Here is a 20,457-nt window from a genome sequence, read left to right as displayed (position 1 = left end):
GCAAGATTGTTTTGATTATGGAAAAGTGCAACTTGATTATTGAACCATCCTCACAGGCAACCAAAACACTCAAAACAGGCCTTATTAAAAATATATAAAATAGACTATTTCAGAAAAAAAAACAATTCTATGACTACTGTCTTAATTTTTTTATGTTCTGTTAAACGGCGACAATGACGTTCATCGTTCATTTCACATTTCTCTGTCATCTGTGATTTGGAAACGACAAGACGTGAGCCCAGAGACAACCTGCGTGCGCCGTGCTTGGTTAATCTTCGGGGTCCGGGCGTGTTCGGTAAGTTAGTAATTCTATATTAAAAATGGCTGGCTCCCAACGATCTCGAGAAGCTATTCAGTTACAAATTCAACAAGATTGGGCTAATCGAGAATATATCGAAATTATCACGGTCAGTATAAAAAAAATAACCGATTTTCTGAATTCATTTGATTTATCTTGTCGTTCGAAGTTGGCCTTATTGAACGAAAAGCTGACCACTCTGGAAAGAAAAATTGATTATTTGGAAGCATGTGTTACAAAGGGTGAAACTTTGACGTGATGATTGTGTAAAAATATCAGTTCTTCGAAATGATGCAAGTTACAAATACTATATTCAGAAGGTTATGTGTGAACAATGTACCATGTGCTCGTAATTTATTCGGACACGTATTGAACAAAGTATTCAACGCCGTGGATGAAGATCGCCGCAAAAAATTTGGACCAGACCGTTCCTGTGCCGAATGGTTATTGAGAAACGGAGCATCAGTCAAATTTAAAGGTTCATCAGAACTCCTAACCGATTATAACAGTTTGCCAGATGAAGATTTTCCGTTGACCATTGCGGAAGTTGAGGCGGTTGACTCTAGCATCAGCCAATATGGGTTCGGTAATTTCAGAGGCTGTAAGCAAATATGGAAAATAGCGTTCGTTCGATGCAATCTTCTGGACAATGGGGCAATGAAAGAACTTTCTGTTCTTACAGAATCTCTGCGTCATTTAAAAATTTCCAACTGTCCTGATATCACTGATGATGGTCTGTTACATTTACAAAGTTTGAAATTGACTGATTTAGAATTATATAACTTACCGTACGTTAAAGATAAGGAAACTGTTCTTCAAACTTTGAAATCCAGTTTACCCAAATGTAATATTATTTTAGAATGAGTAATCACGTATTTCCTTGGGTGTAATAACTAATATTATTCATATTTGTTAGTTGATATTGCATGTCTATATTTAAAGCTTCAACATGCCGATCAATAAAGCTGATTAATTGATTAGAGTTTTTTTCCATTGTAATGTCTAGTTCAATATCTAAAAATCATTTCTAAAGATGGAACTGATATTTTTGTATTATTTGCATGCTAGCTAATAATTTGTAATAAATAAAATGGGTATTGTAAGTACTGCTAGTAGGTCATAGAGTAGTTTGACAACCTGTCGAATATATTTTTTCAGTGAATATTTGTTCTTTTTACACATAATTGGCACTGAGTATTTTATAAGTGCCTCTGTGTGATTATTATGAAATTCTTGGGAAATAATTATATTACGTGTAGTTTTTTTGAATTCTCCATAATCACATAAATGACACTGTATATTTGCAACCAGTGCCATTTGTGTGATTATATGGAATCTGAAATAAAAGGCGAAGAGCATCCTCCCCCATTTCGGAAATCGAATAATCACATAAGTGGCACTGTAGGATTGGTTTCAGTACCATTTGTGTGATTATTGGGTACCTGAAATGCATACTACAGAGCTGTCCAGGAAAACGACAAAGATGTTAACATCGCATAATAATTATATTCTGATTTTTAACTATATAATACTTATAAATTGTAATGTAAAGTAATGGATACATTAAAATATCAACAAGAAAATTTTGTGTATTTATTATATGGTTTGGTCCTACGTCACATGATCGTTTACTTGAAAGATGTGTGAGATTAGTTTTTCATCCAAACAAACATTTTATTCAATTCAACTGAAATTGAATCTTGGCTATGCCATATATTGAAATTCATCTTCACGAACAACGGTTATATTTTATAAAACCTATAAGAAAAAACATCTGGCGAATTTCTCCAAATGTGTTTGTGCAGTCATCCAAAGTTCTTGAATTTAAATCTCCAAACATTGATGGTAGGCAGTGCAGGCTTCCTGAAAGAGGAGCCAATCAAATTGACAGATGGTGATCTTTAAGGAAATCTGCATAAACCATAACCTTTTAGGTAACTGAGTAAAATGGCACCCACGTTATATTCTTGTGAATTGAGCCCCCCAGTACGATCAGTTCTACTCACAGCGAAAGCTATAGGACTCGATCTTAATATCGTAAATGTCGACCTAGGGAAAAAAGAACAAATGACACCAGAATTTCTGAAGGTACGCTATATAACATGTTGAAAATTTTTACCATGTTAATTTTGAGGAATAATTCGTAGAGATACAGATTGCAGCTGTATCGGAAACAATTACAATACAGCAAATTAATTGAAAAAAAAATTTTAGATGAACCCCCAACACACTGTACCAACTTTGAAGGATGAAAATGATTTTATTATATGGGATAGTCATGCTATCATGCAATATATGATTGAGAAATATTCAAATGACAATAAGTTCTATCCAGAAGATCCTGAGATGAGGGCTATTATACACCAACGGATGCATTTTGATACCATGTCTGCGGTAACAAGAAGTGATGCCATAGTAAGCTATATTAACAAAGATTCCTCTTTGATATTAACTATGGAGGGTAGAGCCCCCCATAATATTAACTCTCCATAAAGATAAGATAGCTGCTTTCCAGTCAGGTGCGCTAAACCCATAGACCTATAAAACACATGTGTTTAATATGTCTATGGCTAAACCCCGGCCCCGGAGCTTCACGGGTACGCGCTAAACTGAACTGTCAAGTTAAACCACAGAGGATCTTTGGTTAAACTAACCTTACCTCAGTAAAAATGACAGGTACTGCGTTCCACCAAAGGGTATCAAGAGTTGATACTCTTTGGTTCAGTGCGTGAAGCCCAAGAAATTCGGGTGGTGCATCGGGGGCATCCAGTGCGCCCCAGCCAATGACTGGAAAGGCCTTAAAGGCAGTAAATATTGGAATTCTTGAACTAGATCTTCATTACAGAATCCATTATTCCATGCTGGTGCAAAAAAAATCCCAGAAAATCTAATTGAGGCAATAAGAGGTCATTATGCTTTTTTAGAAAAAATTCTCCAGAAGTCTGAATGGATCGCTGGCGATTCTGTCACGATAGCAGACTTCAGTTTGATTCCTTCGATTAAGACTGCTGATATTGTTGTACCTGTGGATGGAAATATTTATCCAAAACTGATCAACTGGATGAAAAAGGCTGAAGACTGGCCGTTTTACAGTGCAAACAAACCAGGACATGACTGCTTGAGACAATTAATTCTAGAAAGGCTTGAAAACTGATTATAGTCAATGAAAAGAAATTCAGTAAAATTCTGTATTTTCACGTTTAATGGTGTTTTAATAGCATTCTTACTTACCTACAAAAAAATTATCAGAAGCACCTATCATAAGAAACTTTTTATTCGATGGAGAAGCTGATTGAACTAAAAGAATAAGGAGGTTTGAGGAAGAGGAAGCAGGAATCGAAAAAATAAAGGAGTACAGTAAATCATAGAATACAAATGAGCTAATCACAGAAAACAAATAACCCCATCGCTTCATCACACTGCTGAGATCGAAGTATTCAACCGTATTCGTTGCACTACTTTTTTCTCCTTCTCTCTACCCTCCATAAAAAACGATGTTTATTGAAAACATGGAGGTACCTCCATGATTGAAAACGGCTGTAAAGCAATTTCCTCTTTGATTCTATGCTATTCGTATATTCTATGCATAACTTAGGTTAGGTTAGGGCACGAAGAGGAAGTTATGTTAGGTTAGTATTTCTATGATTCTATACTGTTCTGTGATTGTAGGTTAGTGTTTATTTTTTACCTTGAGTAAACATTGCCATAGCCAATAAATCATTATCTTTCTCCAGAAAAAACTTTGTGAAGTTTAATGAATTGTGCAGTGTTCGATTTCTAGGCAGCGAATTAACTGGGTTGGTTTTAAAATTATTAATTATCAAGAAAGATCATAATGTCCCATAGTGATAGTGAAGTGCGAGATGAAGAGAAGGAAAGGAGGAGAAAATTGGGAGCAATTACCAAAGCTAAATTTAGGTGTAGAATCGATTCCAATCCCATCCTCAAAACTAGGGAGTTGAAATTACACTTAAAACCAATTCTAGCTGAATTGAAATTAATAAGATGTGTGAATAATAATAATGTTGAAGAAACAAAAAACTTATTAGAATCTGGAGTAAGTGCAAATTCAACTGATTCAATGAAGAGAAGTGCATTACACATAGCGGTGTCTAGAGGATACAGAGAAGTTGTGGAACTTTTGGTCAAACATGGTTAGTTACAGAATGGCATTGAAGGTGTAGGTAATGTAAATATTGTTTGAATTTTTCAGGGGCGGATCCTAATAAACGTGATAGCATACAAAATACACCCCTTCACCTAGCTGCATGTTCTCATAATTTAGCAATAATCACACTATTGATAAAAGCTGGTGCAGATGTGGACTCACAAGATATGCACGGCAGACATCCCTTACAACTAGCTAAAAGCAAGTTACAGATCCTTCAGAGAAATTGGCAGCAAGGTCACATAGAAATGACCAAATTAAGAGCAGAGGTTAAGGATGTAAGGAAATTCCACTTATATTTAGTGGAAAATAGAGTTCAATAGAATTGAATAAATTGTCTTGATATTTAGAGCAACATGCAATTTATTGTTTTTGCAGAATTCCTTCTGTATCAAAAATCATCATTTTGAATTGTTGCAGTTGGACGATAATTTCTCAATTTGACAGTGACTGAATCGATTGGAGTATAATCAATTCTTAAAAATATTTCTTGTTTCTTTCAGGTGATAGATTTGATGATATCAGTACAAAATGCCAAAAACAAAGGAAACAGTGATTTCGTCCCAATTAACCCCACAGAAGAAATGAAATGGAGAATAAGTAATTTAGAAATTATGAAATTAACTTTGAATGGCAATAGCGGCATTGATTGCAAAGTTGATGAATTATTGACAAGCCTACAGAATTTTCAGATAAGTTAAATTATTTATATTGGGTGGGCTCGAAAATAAATGGGAAAGCCAAATTTTCTTGATTATTTTCATTGTGAAAAATAGAAAATTCGTAAATTATTTCAATATGTACAAAGGATTGATTGATGTATTGTAGATGTTTAGAAAAATTTAAATATATTCTACACTTTTGGTATATGTGTTCGCAATCTGCTTTCCACCTTACCTGAGAAGTGTTTAATGAAATTCGTCGACAAGTCAAGATTCGAGATTTTTTTTCGACAGAAGGTAGAAGTGGCCAGAATAAAGCTTTTCATAGTTACAAGATCACTTTAAAAGCTCGCCGATAAAAATTTTCAAAAATACGGTTGCACACACAGAACGCTTATACACTACCATAGACAACCTACTACACTACTCTATGCCATCGATGATCTCCCTTGTCTATGATCGATACCACAGAACATCAAATATATCGATACCATTGAACTCTATGGTTCCCATAGAGTTCAATGATCGATACTAACCCATTACTCTGTGGTACCAAAGATAACCTTCCTTTTTGGTGATACTAACCTCACTTCTGTCAAACTGACGGTAGACCAGAGACAGACGTAGATCTGTGGGATTTTGGTAAACGTCAAGAATCTTTAACTTCTTATTTTCGATCTGGTTTCCGGGTCGAGAGTATTTAATGGGGACGCTCCGGTTATTCGTCCTTGGTTTGGCATTTCTTACGACTTTCAATACGTAGCGGTTCACTTACTGATGGCGATTTTTTAATCATCTAAATCAGCTGATAATCACCTCTCCCACTCGCTAACAAAATTACTATATACCGATAAAAGTCAGATATTGATGCAAGAATAAACTCAACGCTTCTTAGATTTCGCGAGGAATTATGATACCATGCAAGAATAAAAAGCCCAAGACTGTTTTCTTCAGATTCTATTTCAAAACTTTCGGAATCTCATTCAAATCCTGAAAAGATGAAATATTAAATATCAATTTTGAAGGTATCACCGGTTCAGTTACAATCTCGTTAACAATTCAATGTGAATAAATAAATTTTTCCATTATCAATTATCGGTTTACAAGATTGCTATAACAATAGTGATATATCTTTGATAGTTTAACAGCATTTCAACCATTAATTGAACAGTAAATTGTGATACACGTTTGCAACAAGCGAAATTCAATGAGTTACTTTCTACTCTGTAGAAGATCGAATTAACAATATTAAAAAAATATGTTTTTATGTACAAGAACTCACACAACTATTTGAATGAAAGGAAGCATAGCACATAAAAAATAGTAATATCATTTCGATATTGCCAAGGAAAATTTGGAATGTTATCGGAATTTCTGTCTTTCTTTGTTATTACACGCTAGAAGTGTGGAAAGGCTTTCACCATTATCATTTCATGAAAAGAATTATTTATCTACGTATCTACCTTGCAAAAATTGAGCAACCCTTTCTCCAACAGAAGAGAAATGATCAATGTTTGAAACAAGGAAATTTCGTCATTTTTTTCGAAATATTTCTTTTGAAGACCATCCTCAAGGATCCGAAGAAGAAGCAGCCCATTTCACCCAACGCAAAATCGGATAAAATTGTAAATGAAGGTGTAACAATGAGTGAAGATCAAAAAAAGGGGTTTATTTTTCGATTATTTTTCTGTTAAAACTACAGTAAGTGTTCCAAAACCATCAGCAGAGCCGTAATATTAATTTTTACCTAGTTTTATTCCTGAATTGTTCAAGATTGTTTTGAGTATTACCAGATAATCCCAGAATAAAAAAATCTTAATTATCACTCTAAGCGAGTTGTACGACATTTTACCTTGTACAAATTTCGTGATGATGCTGTGTTCTTTTTGACTTTAAGAGGAACAAAGTGATGTTATTCAGACTATATTTTCTGGTGAATGTTTTGAGCATAAGAAAAACAATAACAAAAGTATATAAATTAGGTGAAACATAAAATTCGTCAATTATAACACACGAACTCGGAAAAAATTATAGGAAAATCAATAAAATCGCGATTCCTATAATAACTCTTTCATATCGGAGTCTAAACCCGCTCCCGTATTCAATATATATGTATTTTATAATCACTGGAATGTCGATACTGAAAAATCAGCGTTTCATTTGGTTCAATTATTGCACCTATAGTTTATCAGGAAGCTTCAGTGGAATGGATAAAGAAGAGAAGTTTCGTCGATTTTCTCCCGTTAAAGCTATACTTCCTTTGGTGTTTTAAAACAGACACGTGTTTCAGCTGTGACCGAAAACGTAACGAGGAAACAAAAAATCAGAACGTTAAGTGCGCCGCTACTGACGTATAGGTAATCCCGAATAGGAAGACATTTCTAACTTGTGCGATATGTCATATTCATCCTTCTACCAACGATCGATGTTTCGAAAACTACGCCGTTTTCGAAATCGCGAAAAATACTGCTGTAACGAACGGTCCCGGATAAAACGAAATCACAACCTCGGCGGAATGCATCAATCAAGGAACCATTATCCTCCCCAGTTCGGGGAATATCTCGGCCTGAATCGGCCCGTACTCGACCTGTTCGCCGTCCACCGTTATGTACCCCTGCTCGCTGGGGTCCGGCTCTATCCGAAACGCCTTCACCGGCAGGAGCTGTATCCTGCTGTGCTTCGATATGAAGTTGAGGTGGGCGCCCGTGCTGAGGCCGAGGAGGAACTGCAGCAACTGCGACCTCTTGGTGCCGGCGTGGATGACGAGGAGCCAGATCAAGCCTGAAATGGACGTCAACCGATGCAGGAACAACAATATCCGAAAATAAGGCGTAGGTATACTCCGGTCACTTTTATTTTAGCGGTCGGTTGGCCATGAAATGGTTTTCTCAAGTTTTTGTTACTAGAACGGAGTAAGGTTGGCACTCATGAAATGTCGTCAATGTCATAACGCCGTTGCCACAACTGATAGTTGGGGAGCCGACGATGCTATATCGGCATTTACTCGAGCGTCGTGGAGACCTAGTGGATTTTGAAGATTAGATGGTAGATAAAAAAAAGGTTCTATGATGTATGCACTTTCAGCGTTGGGGAAAGCGTCTGCAGGGTCTCAAAGATGTAGAAAAAAATCGTCAGGTGTACATACTCGAGCGTGTCAGATTAAGATACTGTATATGCTCGACGTAACTCTGATAACGAATTCATGTTTATCTGACAGTTTGCGCGGTGGGACTGACCGTACGGAAGAGTTGAAAATGGTGAAAAAAATTTTTTTCTCAGCGTGTCAGATTTTTGGAGGATATGTTAATTGGAACCAAAGGAAGCTACTTTTCAAGGGACTGACAATTTGGACGTGACGCAAGGTCACAGCGGTCCTTTGAAAATGTAAAAAAAAATCGTTACTTGTACATACTCGAGCGTGTCAGATTTTCATACAGATTGTTAATGTGGGCGTTGTAGACGTGTTGACCCATTAATCTGACACTAATCAGGGGGGGTTTCTTCAATCTGACACTTTGAAGATGATAAAAATCCCCTTTTTTTGACTTTTTTTTTCCCTGTACCTCTAATAGTTTTTGTATTCATTATGAAAGTTGTAGATAATAAAATTCTACACAACTTTTGTCAGAAGCAGTTTTACATACTCCCGAAAATTGATTTTTCTATTTTTCATTTGACTTGTTCTATACATTGTAAATGTCTTAAAGTACCAATAAGGCCACAAATACGCGCCAGTTGTCCTGTTAATTGTTTATTCATGTGAAATTTTTGTTCAAAAGTGAAGTTCATCTTGACTTGAATCTTCCTTTAATTCCTTTTACCTATATTGATGCAAAATGATTTTTGTTGAAGAATTTAACATTTTTATAATTATCTGTTAATTCCTTCGAGAGATACCTATTCCTAACCACTGCATCATACGCATTTCATCTTCGGGTTAATATTTTTGAAATCTACAACTGATGTAACGTATTCAAACTTTAGCCAAAGAAGATAACGAACATTAACTCTCCTCAAGCTAGTGCATATTATGATATTATACTGATCTCTTGTATTTTCCATGCAAATAACTGGATTTGGTATGCCTTCAATCAGTTTGTATAAACTTCAATTATGTTCGTCACATATTTTCCGAAGAGATTCGACATTGCGATAAAATACTTAATAACAGAAACTTTTACGTAGAACGGGCAACATAGCGTTGATTTAAAACCCAAAAAGGTTTTGACAAGCGTCATAACCCCACATTTTCGTACTATACCGAGTGAACGTGTCAAATTTCCATGGCCAACCGAGTGCTAGAATAAAAGTGAATGGAGTATGCACATACCGTCGTTCAGCTTGGCGTCAGGAACAAAGAGACAGTCTTCACTCAAGTGACTCTGGTAGGAAGCGTGGACCATCAGGTATCTTCCTTCCACGCAAACCCAAGGAGATTCCAGCGGAACGGTCAAGCAGGGAAGCTGCGACGCTGGACCGTACATTCTGGGTTTCTCTTTAATGGCGGAGGGATCGCCCGTTTCCTGTTCGGCGGTAGACTGATACGTGCTTCCTGAAAGACAGTTCAAGCATGAAAAGATGTGGTTCAAGTCCTCGAGGAGGAACCAAGAAGATTGCAAGGTCTAGCGAGATTTTTGCATTTTTTCCTTATGGCGGATAAGGCGATCTACATACCGTTCGCCGAGAAATAGGCGGTGCGGCGCGAATTGGCGCTGAACCAGGAGTCCAATCTTTGCCTTGTCACGTGATGCTCCGTAGATGTAGAGATGTCCGGGCTACTGCCCAAATTTATAGGAGAGAGCTCTACGTCTTTCGGGATGTTCATGGGGGCGTTAGCTGGTAGGTACCAAATTTTCCCTTTATAACTCCTGAGACCGATCAATCTGCAACAATGATCGTTGACTTGCGTATCAAATAAACCAACAGTCGTGGCGTCTCTTATAGCTAAAATGCACGGGTGTACAGGGTGGGCAAAATTCGTTGTCTACTGGGAGGATCTCGGGAACTATAGCAGCTTGAAGAAAACGGATGACACATTTCCGAGCTCTTTTTCGGAGAAACAAAGAATGGTGTAAACCGCAGCCTCCTACGATACTTCGTTTTTGAGTTTGACAATTCCCTAAAGTTCTCATAACTTTTTTGTCTTCAAAGTTACAAATCTGAAACTTGAACCTTCTACAGGCACTTTTTTACGTAGAATCCACTGATGATTTCTAATCATTAGGTGAACTTTTTTTTCATTTTTTTTAAATGCAAACTTTTATTGAATTTGTTATTTTTGAATTGGAAACAAATGTTTTGTCAGTAGATTCTACGGATGAAAGTACCTAAGAAGGTTCAAGTTTCAGATCTGTAACTTCAAAGACAAAAAAGTTATGAGGACTTTTCGAAATCGTCAAAATCTCAATTTTTGTTTATAATTCGAAATCTAAAAATGATGGGCCGATTCTGTTTTCAGATTTGGATTAGTCATGAAAAAAGAGTTCGAGAATGTGTTATCCGTTTTCTTCTAGCTGCTATAGTTCTCGAGATCCCCTCAATAGACAACGAATTTTGCCCACCCTGTACAGGGTGGGCAAAATTGGTGATACCTGAACTGCAACGAGAGAGGGAAAAATGAATGTACCATTTATGTCGTCTTTTTTCGAGAAACTAATAATGCCATCAACTGTATTTCTCTATCTTCTTTTGTTTTTGAGTTATAGGCAAAAATTAAAATTTCAACTTTGGTCATTATCTCCATTTCCGTTTGTGCTAGGATGTTGAAATGGTCACATTATACACTTTTTTGATAGCAATCCAGTGGCGTACTATGATTTTTTCCAAAAGGTTTACTTGCTGAGCTATAACATAAAGTTGTGTTTTTTCTTATGAAAACAGTAGTTTAAAATGACTTAGAAAGAATCGCCATTTTTTAACCGTTTTAGAAATATGTCATACATCGCCCTCAGTCTTTCAGTCATTTTAAACTTCTGTATTCATAAAAAAAATACATCTTTATGTTATAGCTCAGCAAATATACCTGTTGGAATAAATCATAGTACGCCACTGGATTGCTATCAAAAAAGGGTCTGTACAATGTCTTCATTTCAACATCCTAGCTTAAACAGAAACGGAGATAATGACCAAAGTTGAAATTTTAATTTCGACCTATAACTCGAAAACAAAAGAAGATAGAGCAATGCAGCTGATGGCATTATTAGTTTCTCGAAAAAATACGACCGTAATGTACCATGCCTTTTCCTCTATCTCGTTGGGTTGAAAAAGTTGGAATTCAGGTATCACCAATTCTGCCCACCCTGTACAAAGTGCGAAATATTTCAAATTATTGTTCATCTTTCATGAACAACGTTCTGAAAACTGAAAGCAGATTTAGAAGAGAAAAGGAGCTATAGAAGTGTTCTGAGCAGGCTATTTTTGTGTCCTCATGTTCAAACATGATTCAAATTCAGTTTTTTTTGTTAATACGGCACAGAAACGGTATTCGGCATTCAGAGCTGAAGACTCATCTGTCAAAAAAACAATACTATGTTCCAAAGGCAAAATAAACCCAATAAAAATAAAAAACATCACAATGAGAATTCAAGGTCCCTTAGGAAAACCACCCAAATGAATTACACAGCCAAGGAAAAAATAGCGGAGGCAGCTTCATCAATTAACACCTTCTTCTCAATGGTTCAACGCCACCATAATTCTAAAATAATGGATGCAAATTGCGATTGAAGGCTGAATACGAGACGAATGAAATTGGAGTTAAATTTTCGCCATTCGGTCATGATTGATTTGATCCTAAAACAATAATAAAGATCTCTTAGAACAATGAACCGTATAAAATGAATCCATAATCCAATTTCTTTTATGACGAATTGTCCGATCTCAATTCAATTGAAAAGTTTAAAGTACAGATGACTAATATCTTCAGATTGATCCTACGACTGGGAAACTCACTTATTGATTTATTTATCAATTCACAAATATCTAGATTACCGCTCACTTAAGATAGGAAAGAAAACATCTGTATCTAACCAATTTCCACTAATGTTTCCAGCTGTTGATGTTGGAAGCTGCATTGTGTGAATTAGCTAGACTTATGAAGGCATCTTCATATCTTCAAGACTCTACCGCTACAGAAGTTCTGAAAATGAAGTTACAGTTTTGGTTTGATGAGTTACAATGACACGATTTCTTTCCATTATTTGAAATTCGAATTTCCAAAAATTTGAATTATAGAAACCATAGAAACAACACAAAATACTTTTGATATTCTGTGGTTTTGACGGATATAACCACAGAACACTAATATAACCTAGAAAAATCCATCGAACTTGTCAAAATTTATTGGAAAAATGCAATTTTCAAAAATTAATATCTCCTAAACTACCAGCTTGCCGGAGTTGAGACTAGTACCAAACTATTTCTCATGAAAAACTGCATCTACAAAAAAATTCCAGCCCTTTTTTCAAATTATGCCATAAGTATCAAGAGGACCATACGCCTCTCTACATGCTATGTACTGAATAATCTCTCGAATATCTACTTCAATTTTTGAGCATTGTAGATCTAGTATACTGGGAGAACATATCAGTGCCAGTTTCTCACCTTGCCACGGACCAAATGTTGAACCTCTGCCCGCCCAATATCCTCAACCTCTCGCTTTCTATGTCGACGTCCGAGATGAACCCCCATCCGACCGAGAGGAACGAGAACATAATTTGCGATTTCGTCTCGACCCTGACCAGATCCATGGGGGTCACCTTGCACTTGATGGCCGCTAGGGCCGACGGCAGGGTCGAAGGTATGAAGGGCTCTCCGCTGTGATAGGCCACGCTGCGGGCCAGTCCGTTGCCGGAGCCTCCGGGGACGACGCCGATGGGGATCGCCTTCACCGTTTCCGACCAATCCCACCTCTCGAACAGGCCGTTTATCACTTCGAAAACGACGCCGTCGCCGCCGACCTGAAAAAGAGAAACGGATTTTACGGTTTTTATCGGAACGCTCTGCGAAATATCCGAAAAATACAACTTTCAGTTTCGAAATCTACTCGAGGACCTTGAGGTAGATCTACAAGGTGAAAAATATTGAGAAAGTACCATTTCAGCAAGTTGAGAACATAAACAGCAGTACAAAATTCAAAAATTATCTTCGGTCAGTGCATAGATTCACATATAAAAGTTCTATGATGGATCACTGATTATTCATAATACCAACCTTTATTCCGCAACACAAAATCTTAACTTTATGGGCTATTGCCAACTTAACTTCGATGTTCCATAGTTACCGAGATGTTAATCATTCTTGAATGAACTGTAACTAAAATATTCTAGACTCGGTAGTACTTTCAGTCAAACAAAAAAGGGCACCTTAATTTTTAAGTTATAAACAACCACTCAAGACAATATTCATGTCAAATTCCAGATAAATGAATTAATATCCACAGAAATTTGCGGTTTGGGTCATAGACATAGAGACTCTATGTCTATGGTTTGGGTATATGAAAGGCATAGACATAGAGACATATGTCTATATGTCTATGATGAAAGGAAAATCACTCAAGCCGTATTTAAGAAATAATCATTTCCAGCTGCTCATCACCTGAACATTTTCTATTTTAGTAATGTAATAACCACTTCATAGAACGGATAAACCTGAGAAAATTGAAACTGCAAAGTCAATTCCGAATAAGTGGAAGACCTTGCAAAGCACTAATTATAGATCGTCAATCGTACTTTTCCAGTGTAACTCGTACAATCAAACTAGATTGAAAACAATGCTCAGAAATACTGGTAATCAAATTTAATTACGAAATATACATGATACTTCGTTGCTGATGTTCATAAACGACGATGCACGCACACACAAAAAATTAATTGGATGTTTTTCAGGATGAGCAGTAGATGCTAAGTGGTGTTTTTCGAAACTGAACGAGACAGAAATCGGTTCGAGAGATCGACGATTTTTCAATGGGCAACAATGTTTTCTAGTTAATTTGCTCCTGACAAATTAGTGCAAGAATTTACGCAGGAGCAAATCGTCGATTTCATTTTTAATTGATTTTGTTTAAGAGATTGGGAGTGAAAACCCTAAAAAGTTTATTAAGTTTATAATGTTGTTGCTAATTCTAGATGGGATTTAAATCCAGCGAACAAGGTGGCAACTGTCTGTTCTTGTAAGAAGTCCACTCTACTGACAATATGAGTGAAGTTAAGGGAGATTTTCAAATCGAACCGTAGAAGACGAACTCCCAGGCAATATTCAATCAAGGAATTGAAGTCTTGTAATTATTATGAGATCGTTTGACCTGTTGAACGTCTCGAAATCGATAAGTTCGGGGTTCCTGTCGAGTTCTCATGTGCAACGACCTCGATACATTTATGCGGACGAGCAGAAAGTTCACCGAAAATTGCCGTCCTCGAACTTGTCCCAACTATCTAGCCGAATTGTTTCCTAGATCATAAATCGACATAGCGCCTCCGACCGTATTTCAATTAATCCGCGATGTTCTCGTCGGACTAGGACGACAGAAAAAATTAAAAATAATCGTCTAGCACTATACCATTAATTAGCCTAATTTTTGGTCGTTTCATCTCCAAGCTGGAACAACAAGCTCCCGAGGAAGATAAGGCATTCAAATGACCTTCAAGGAAAAATAAATGTTTCTATGATGAATATATGCCATTTTTCAAAGTTTTCCAAACACTGAAACAATAATGAGCTGGAAATCATAGACATAGAGTCTCTATGTCCATGCTGCAAATTCTATACTCTCCTTTCTTTTCTATGCATCAAATTCTATGCGCATCTGATTGCTTTCGATGAAATGGAGAGCACTTGAAAGAAAATATCGCAGTCATAGATTATAATCTTCTCGATAATCTTTGATCATTGTATAATTTATGAATACAATTATTCATGTTTTTTTGATCACGCTTCGGAGAAAACAGTAGATCAATTATATCAAAGATTAATCTTTGATTATATGTTTTCGAAATTCAATTTTTTCCAATTCAAAGATGGTACAAACTCAATAATAGTTTGCATTCAAAGAAATACACCTTTGCTTCGCAATTCGAAATCTAAAAGAGGAAAAATTTTTTTCAGTACCTACTGATAGAAAAATTAATGCAAAATTTCGTGGAGATCATGACACGATAAAGTTACATAAAAAAAATTTCTTGTAAAATTCTGTATCTGTATTCAAACATTTATCATCATCGGTGCGTCCCATTCTTGAAGGAGGAAATGATAAGAATAGTAAAATATTACTCGATAACAAACAAGCTTTCACTTCATTTCCAATCCTATTGAAACCTCAAAATGCTCCGCCTTAAATCGATTTTGATAAAGAATTACACAACATACCTGGAAATTCAAAACGATAGATTTGTGCGAAAATAATTGTCAGTTTAACTGAATTTTTATCCAGAATATTCGGATTATAATTTGAAATTATTTTCTCGGAAAATTCAACATCTTCACTAATGCTGAAAGATTCTTGCTAGAATTCCTTCAAGCTTGAATTGAAACCCGTAAATTCGTTGAATTTTTCGAAATAGGATATTGAAATAAACGATTTTCACTAGGAGAGTTACACTACACGCTTTTCGCCATCACAATTGTATCTACAGGATGTTATTTGACGGATTTTCATGAAGTATCAATATTTTTCATTATTTATCGCATGTCCTCTTATGTGATTAAAACGTATAAAAAAAAAAACAAGTAGTGAAAAGGAGATAGGCAATGCATTTATTAAATATAAGAATGGAAAGATAAAAGTGTTCCCAACAAAATACTTTGCAAGATAATGATAACATGACTAATATTAGAAATGTAAAAAATAACGCAATAATCAGCATTAGGAATCAACCTTATAAAATTTCCGTTCACAATTTGCTTCCCAACTCGTCAAGATAAAAACGGATGAATTATCTCTTGAACAATTTTAAAACTGGAAGTTTGATGAATTCATTTGTTGCATTGTATCACACCATGGTCTGGAGTAAACATCTACCCACCATAATATATTAACTAATAAGAGTCATGAACTGTATTCATTACAGTTGAAAACATAATGGGATTGAAAGGTCTAGTCAACATGAAAGTTTAGGTCTGTGAAATAAGCCAGTGGATAGTCATTTCTGTTAATACTCGAAGTCACAAATCCTTGCTACTATTTCAAAAAGGGAGGTTCATTTGCCTAATGTCTTTGTATAAAATTTCAGACAGATCCAATATACAATTCTCCATAAACTTCTAATGGATAAGTACTAACGGTGGGACACCCTGTATACTTATATGAAATGTTTCAATTGATTTCCTTTGTGGTAATAATGAACCAGGAAGTACATCAAAGGATAGTAATCATAACAAACGATACACAATATTACTTCTGAAATATTCAGTATTCAAATCCAGAACTTTGAGTTAATTTCATGAAAAAATTTGTTAGCCAAACTATTGAAGCCAAGGATAATATTCACAATATATTAATTTCCTCCACTTATCCAATTGGTTTCTTATCTTCCTTTGCATGGACAAATAAATATTATCATGACTACAATTTATAGACTATAATCAAAAAATATGTTTCCTAATCACAAGGTTTCGAGTAAGTTTCAACAGAAGACCGTTTTACACAAACAACTAATTTCCATATTCCAAACTAATGTGAAATAAAAATTATTCACAACTCACCACAATAATTCCAGACCATTGATATAAATTAGAAGTTCTCACAAATTCCCTAGCGAAATTTGCATATTTTGTTATGTGCAAATCATATGGAATTTCAGCTTCTTGAAGAATTGGAGCTATCTTCTGCTGAAAGATTGATTTTCCTCTGCCAGCCCCACTTTTGGGATTACATAATACCAGGAGTCTCTTATTCTCCTTGAATTTATGACTGAGTGAAAAGTCTATTATTTGGGAATAGGAAACATGATCTCCATTGATCAATTTTTTTATCGCAGTCCTCCATCTTTGAGCTTCCCTATGATTGTCTTCAAACTTGTCGAAAGATCTGAACCTGAGGGTTATGATGGTACGTTCTCTCCTAGTAGGGGTACCCTTAGTTTTTTGTAACAAATAAGCATATATATACAAATAGGCGCTTGCATCAGAATCATCTAATTCCACAGAGTATTCCTCAACTACTTGAAGACTAGCAGACCTTGGCAAAGATTGACATGAACAGCTTCGTTCTGGTTTCTTGCTTCTCAAGCATCTGCATCCAATAATATCACTAATGGGTATAAGTTGCTCCTTCAAATGGCTTTCATTTTCCTTCACTAAAGACAAGCCCCTTTTCAATAATCTCACACGAAACACACAATTCTTTTTAGTAAGAACATAAAAGGTTTCTTCTAAAAGAATTTTATTCTGATTTGGTGTCTCAATTTTGATTCCTTCTATAGATGTCATGTTCAAATTGCCAGATGATTTAAAATGTAATATCCATTACATGTAATTGACTTTACAGGAAGCATTTGTACATTGAAATTCAATATGAATAAATTGGACAACTTAACCCTTCCCACTTATGTTTGTACTGCAAAGGTTTACAAGAATCGAAATTTCGTTTTAGATAAACCTGAGAGCCTAATAAAGGAGCATTTATATCTTCTTAAAAATCATCACTGCCACTTTCTTGGCTCTTTAAGATATGTTGGTTGAAAATTGGGTAACGCCACAGACTGGTAACATTTAATTCACTGAGCTAGACGTTAGGAACAACTGACACATTTACATTTACGCGTTTGCAAACAAGTTACACTGACACGTAACTGTTTGAAACGAATAGTTTCTCAACTGACAGGTGAATAGTAAAGTAAAGCACCCCCCACTCTTTTGAAACAGTAAACAACAACTGACATGAATGGGCTAAGGTAACCATTGTTACCAAGCTAGATTCCTCATAATAACATATGATCTGGTATTGTTACCAACCTGCAAGTGTAGCGCATAGACTAATTATAATGAATAAATTTATTATTAGTCTATGGTCTATCAAGTGCTCAGGGCAGGATCCAGGAGCTTGGGGGAAATTCAAATTACTTTTGTTTTTCACTATCACAGGTTGAGGAAAATATAATTCAAAGTCGAAGAGAGAATTGATTTTCTATATTTCAGAAAAAGGACAGTAGTGTATCATTACTACATAATATTCAAAAAATAACATTATGTTAGTTGTAGTTACATTTGCGAAAAAGTTTATCATGACACAAACATATCACAATTATTGCATATTCAATCTTAACAATAAAGAAAATAACTATATGTATTTCGCGAGACGTTTTGTATTTTGGGATTGTTCCAGTAAAATTACCATCAAAGAACCCAAGATACAATAATGACCAACTCTCTCTACATAATGCACAAGTAGGTTTTACTCATACAAAAAACGTTTAAGTAGAAAAACACTTACATAGATGTGGCAGTTTCACATAAGTCTTCCTTCAAAAAAATGAAGGAAATATTTTATCTTCTACAATCTACAAGCTAATAATACAATATGGGTGAAAAACTGATTAGCAGTATTTCATGTTATCATAAATTGGAAATAATAATAATAAAACTGAAATAAAATTATACCAAGGCTCTAACAGATATAAAAAAAACCACTGGAAAATATTGATAAGATATGTGAAATAAAGCTGCATTCACAATCAATTCACGGGCCGAAGTGCACTTCGGCACGGAAGCTTAGCAGATGGCGTTCTCCGTTACCTTTCACAATGAAATTCAAGACAAAATTTCTTGCAAGTTGCAAACTATCACTTCGGCAAGGAATTTCGTGCCGGCTATAGATGATGCTGATGCTTATGTTTTGATCAGTTACATTTTTGATTCATTTGAGTATTTGGTTCCAAGATTATTGCGAATGGTAAATTTCGTGCCGAAGTGCACTTCGGCCCGCGAATTGATTGTGAATGCAGCTTTATTGAGAGAACTAAGAGGATGTGTGACAATATTCCTGCTGAATAAAATTCAAACTTTTCTTTCTCTTTCTTAACAAAAATTTTTTTTTTATGATACCATGCATGTAAAAATTACATAATATTGTCAAACAGTTATAGCATTTTATTATATGTTATTCAACTTATATTAAAAAAAAGTTGTTTGGGGATCACAATGATGAAGAATTGGCATGAATATTAAAATCTTGGACAAATAATTACAGATACTCATTCACTATCTTCTGAATCAGAATGAGATCTAACAATGATTGGTTTACAAGATTTATCTTCTAACATACCATGTTCAACTAAAAAATCTTGTACCTCTTCAGTTGAAAACTCACTACCAAGTTCATCAGCAAGTTTCACAAAATTCCCAATGAGATTTCCTGCTTTATACACAAGTAGTGCAGGAACACCATCAGATTTGAATTTACTGGTCATTCCTGCTTTTGAACTTACTATGGAACAAAACTTAACATTAGGGTACATCTTGCACAGTTTGGCCAAACAATTGTTCATAACTCGACAAGAATCCACATTATTTTCATAAATATGAACAATTACTTTGACAGATTTGTTTTCTTTATCGATGGCATCAAGAAAATCTTGGCCAGTTGACAGTGAAATAACATGTCCTGTAAAGAAAAGAGTATGAGGTAATTTGATCATCTATAGAAAAAGATTTGAACTTACCAAATTTTATTTTGTGATTTACTTGTTCTAACATTTCCTCCATACGATGTTTTTGATAATCTAACAAGAACGCATCATCCATTAGCTCTGCTATATCAGGATCCACTAATGCTGCCTTTTCCCTCTCTTCATCTAAGGCTGATTGAACAGTTAGTGTTAATTTTTGTAAAAGTTCAATTTTTTCTCTTTCATCTTCTGCCCGCTTCTCAATTTCTAGTTGTTTATAACGTTGCCAGTCTTTTATAACACCCTTTGGACCAGTGTTTGTAGAGGTTCCCTCCCAGGCATCAACTTCCGGAGGATGTGAAAGTGTTTCTTGAGATTTAGGTGGCTGTTTACTAGATTCAGTATCAGAATTATCGAGTTCGTCTTCATCTTCGCTGCTGCTGCAATAATTATGCAGTTTGTTACCTAAAATTTTATCCTCTAATGTTGCCATGTTTTCATTTAGACAATTCAATTCGTAACCAGCACCAATTCACACTCAAATAAATAATTGGCAAATTAAGACAAAATTCTTTCAATTAAAATTAAAAAGATCAAGGATCCCAACAACAAACTAACCAAAGTGCACAGAAGAATACTCAGCTCACAGAATTAAATCTGTCATCTGTGAGCACGAGTCGCTGAAGCTACTTTTCCGTGATCCTAGAAGAATTTTTCGGGTTGACTGTTTCA

The 20,457-nt window shown here is 35.5% G+C and overlaps 6 protein-coding genes across 8 annotated transcripts; 4 read left to right on the top strand and 2 right to left on the bottom strand.

Annotated features, from left to right (window-relative positions):
• Positions 1–172: 172 nt before the first annotated feature.
• LOC123322924 (glutathione S-transferase 1-like) lies at positions 173–3,502 on the top strand. Of its 3 annotated transcripts, none has more exons than XM_044911007.1 (4): positions 173–295; positions 2,233–2,386; positions 2,513–2,713; positions 3,144–3,502. In XM_044911007.1, the coding sequence occupies exons 2-4, from the start codon at positions 2,246–2,248 to the stop codon at positions 3,450–3,452; spliced, it is 651 nt and encodes a 216-aa protein (XP_044766942.1). In that variant the 5' UTR covers positions 173–295; positions 2,233–2,245; the 3' UTR covers positions 3,453–3,502. The 3 variants fall into 3 exon arrangements, with proteins under 3 accessions (XP_044766942.1, XP_044766943.1, XP_044766941.1); XM_044911008.1 differs by lacking the exon at positions 173–295 and adding an exon at positions 1,430–1,906; XM_044911006.1 differs by lacking the exon at positions 173–295 and adding an exon at positions 1,941–2,143.
• Positions 287–697, top strand: LOC123322927 (probable protein BRICK1-B). Its single transcript, XM_044911010.1, has one exon. It carries the CDS (start codon positions 321–323, stop codon positions 555–557), a length of 237 nt encoding a protein of 78 aa, XP_044766945.1. The 5' UTR covers positions 287–320; the 3' UTR covers positions 558–697.
• Positions 587–1,276, top strand: LOC123322926 (ATP synthase subunit s, mitochondrial-like). Its single transcript, XM_044911009.1, has one exon. The coding sequence runs from the start codon at positions 587–589 to the stop codon at positions 1,160–1,162; it is 576 nt and encodes a 191-aa protein (XP_044766944.1). The 3' UTR covers positions 1,163–1,276.
• Positions 3,503–3,949: 447 nt separating the features above from the next.
• LOC123322923 (ankyrin repeat domain-containing protein 54-like) lies at positions 3,950–5,333 on the top strand. Its single transcript, XM_044911005.1, has 3 exons — positions 3,950–4,452; positions 4,512–4,744; positions 4,970–5,333. Exons 1-3 carry the CDS (start codon positions 4,134–4,136, stop codon positions 5,165–5,167), a joined length of 750 nt encoding a protein of 249 aa, XP_044766940.1. The 5' UTR covers positions 3,950–4,133; the 3' UTR covers positions 5,168–5,333.
• A 736-nt stretch (positions 5,334–6,069) lies between these two features.
• Positions 6,070–17,984, bottom strand: LOC123322922 (sphingosine kinase 2-like). Its single transcript, XM_044911004.1, has 5 exons — positions 16,823–17,984; positions 12,728–13,083; positions 9,803–10,011; positions 9,459–9,680; positions 6,070–7,909 (listed from the first exon to the last, which is right to left on the bottom strand). The coding sequence occupies exons 1-5, from the start codon at positions 17,546–17,548 to the stop codon at positions 7,653–7,655; spliced, it is 1,770 nt and encodes a 589-aa protein (XP_044766939.1). The 5' UTR covers positions 17,549–17,984; the 3' UTR covers positions 6,070–7,652.
• Positions 17,985–19,070: 1,086 nt separating this feature from the next.
• On the bottom strand, positions 19,071–20,362 carry LOC123311101 (phosducin-like protein). Its single transcript, XM_044894882.1, has 2 exons — positions 19,780–20,362; positions 19,071–19,721 (listed from the first exon to the last, which is right to left on the bottom strand). The coding sequence occupies exons 1-2, from the start codon at positions 20,216–20,218 to the stop codon at positions 19,312–19,314; spliced, it is 849 nt and encodes a 282-aa protein (XP_044750817.1). The 5' UTR covers positions 20,219–20,362; the 3' UTR covers positions 19,071–19,311.
• Between the last annotated feature and the right edge of the window lie 95 nt (positions 20,363–20,457).

This window comes from Coccinella septempunctata, chromosome 1 (genome assembly GCF_907165205.1).
Source record: "Coccinella septempunctata chromosome 1, icCocSept1.1, whole genome shotgun sequence".
Lineage (NCBI taxonomy): Eukaryota > Metazoa > Arthropoda > Insecta > Coleoptera > Coccinellidae > Coccinella > Coccinella septempunctata.
The sequence above is the reverse complement of the archived record's forward strand: the minus strand, read 5'-3'. Positions and strand labels throughout refer to the sequence as shown.

What these genes read in the sequence shown, in the direction of transcription:
- LOC123311101 (XM_044894882.1), bottom strand. Translation starts at nt 20,218, where the DNA reads ATGGCAACATTAGAGGATAAAATTTTAGGTAACAAACTGCATAATTAT. An exon ending in AAATCACAAAATAAAATTTG is followed by an intron (nt 19,722 to 19,779) that starts GTAAGTTCAAAT and finishes TTTTCTTTACAG; the next exon opens with GACATGTTATTTCACTGTCA.
- LOC123322922 (XM_044911004.1), bottom strand. Translation starts at nt 17,548, where the DNA reads ATGACATCTATAGAAGGAATCAAAATTGAGACACCAAATCAGAATAAA. An exon ending in CGCCTATTTCTCGGCGAACG is followed by an intron (nt 9,681 to 9,802) that starts GTATGTAGATCG and finishes ACTGTCTTTCAG; the next exon opens with GAAGCACGTATCAGTCTACC. An exon ending in TGACGCCAAGCTGAACGACG is followed by an intron (nt 7,910 to 9,458) that starts GTATGTGCATAC and finishes CGTCCATTTCAG; the next exon opens with GCTTGATCTGGCTCCTCGTC.
- LOC123322924 (XM_044911007.1), top strand. Translation starts at nt 2,246, where the DNA reads ATGGCACCCACGTTATATTCTTGTGAATTGAGCCCCCCAGTACGATCA. An exon ending in TGACACCAGAATTTCTGAAG is followed by an intron (nt 2,387 to 2,512) that starts GTACGCTATATA and finishes AAAAAATTTTAG; the next exon opens with ATGAACCCCCAACACACTGT. An exon ending in TAACAAGAAGTGATGCCATA is followed by an intron (nt 2,714 to 3,143) that starts GTAAGCTATATT and finishes TCTTCATTACAG; the next exon opens with AATCCATTATTCCATGCTGG.
- LOC123322926 (XM_044911009.1), top strand. Translation starts at nt 587, where the DNA reads ATGATGCAAGTTACAAATACTATATTCAGAAGGTTATGTGTGAACAAT.
- LOC123322927 (XM_044911010.1), top strand. Translation starts at nt 321, where the DNA reads ATGGCTGGCTCCCAACGATCTCGAGAAGCTATTCAGTTACAAATTCAA.
- LOC123322923 (XM_044911005.1), top strand. Translation starts at nt 4,134, where the DNA reads ATGTCCCATAGTGATAGTGAAGTGCGAGATGAAGAGAAGGAAAGGAGG. An exon ending in GGAACTTTTGGTCAAACATG is followed by an intron (nt 4,453 to 4,511) that starts GTTAGTTACAGA and finishes TGAATTTTTCAG; the next exon opens with GGGCGGATCCTAATAAACGT. An exon ending in TAAGAGCAGAGGTTAAGGAT is followed by an intron (nt 4,745 to 4,969) that starts GTAAGGAAATTC and finishes TGTTTCTTTCAG; the next exon opens with GTGATAGATTTGATGATATC.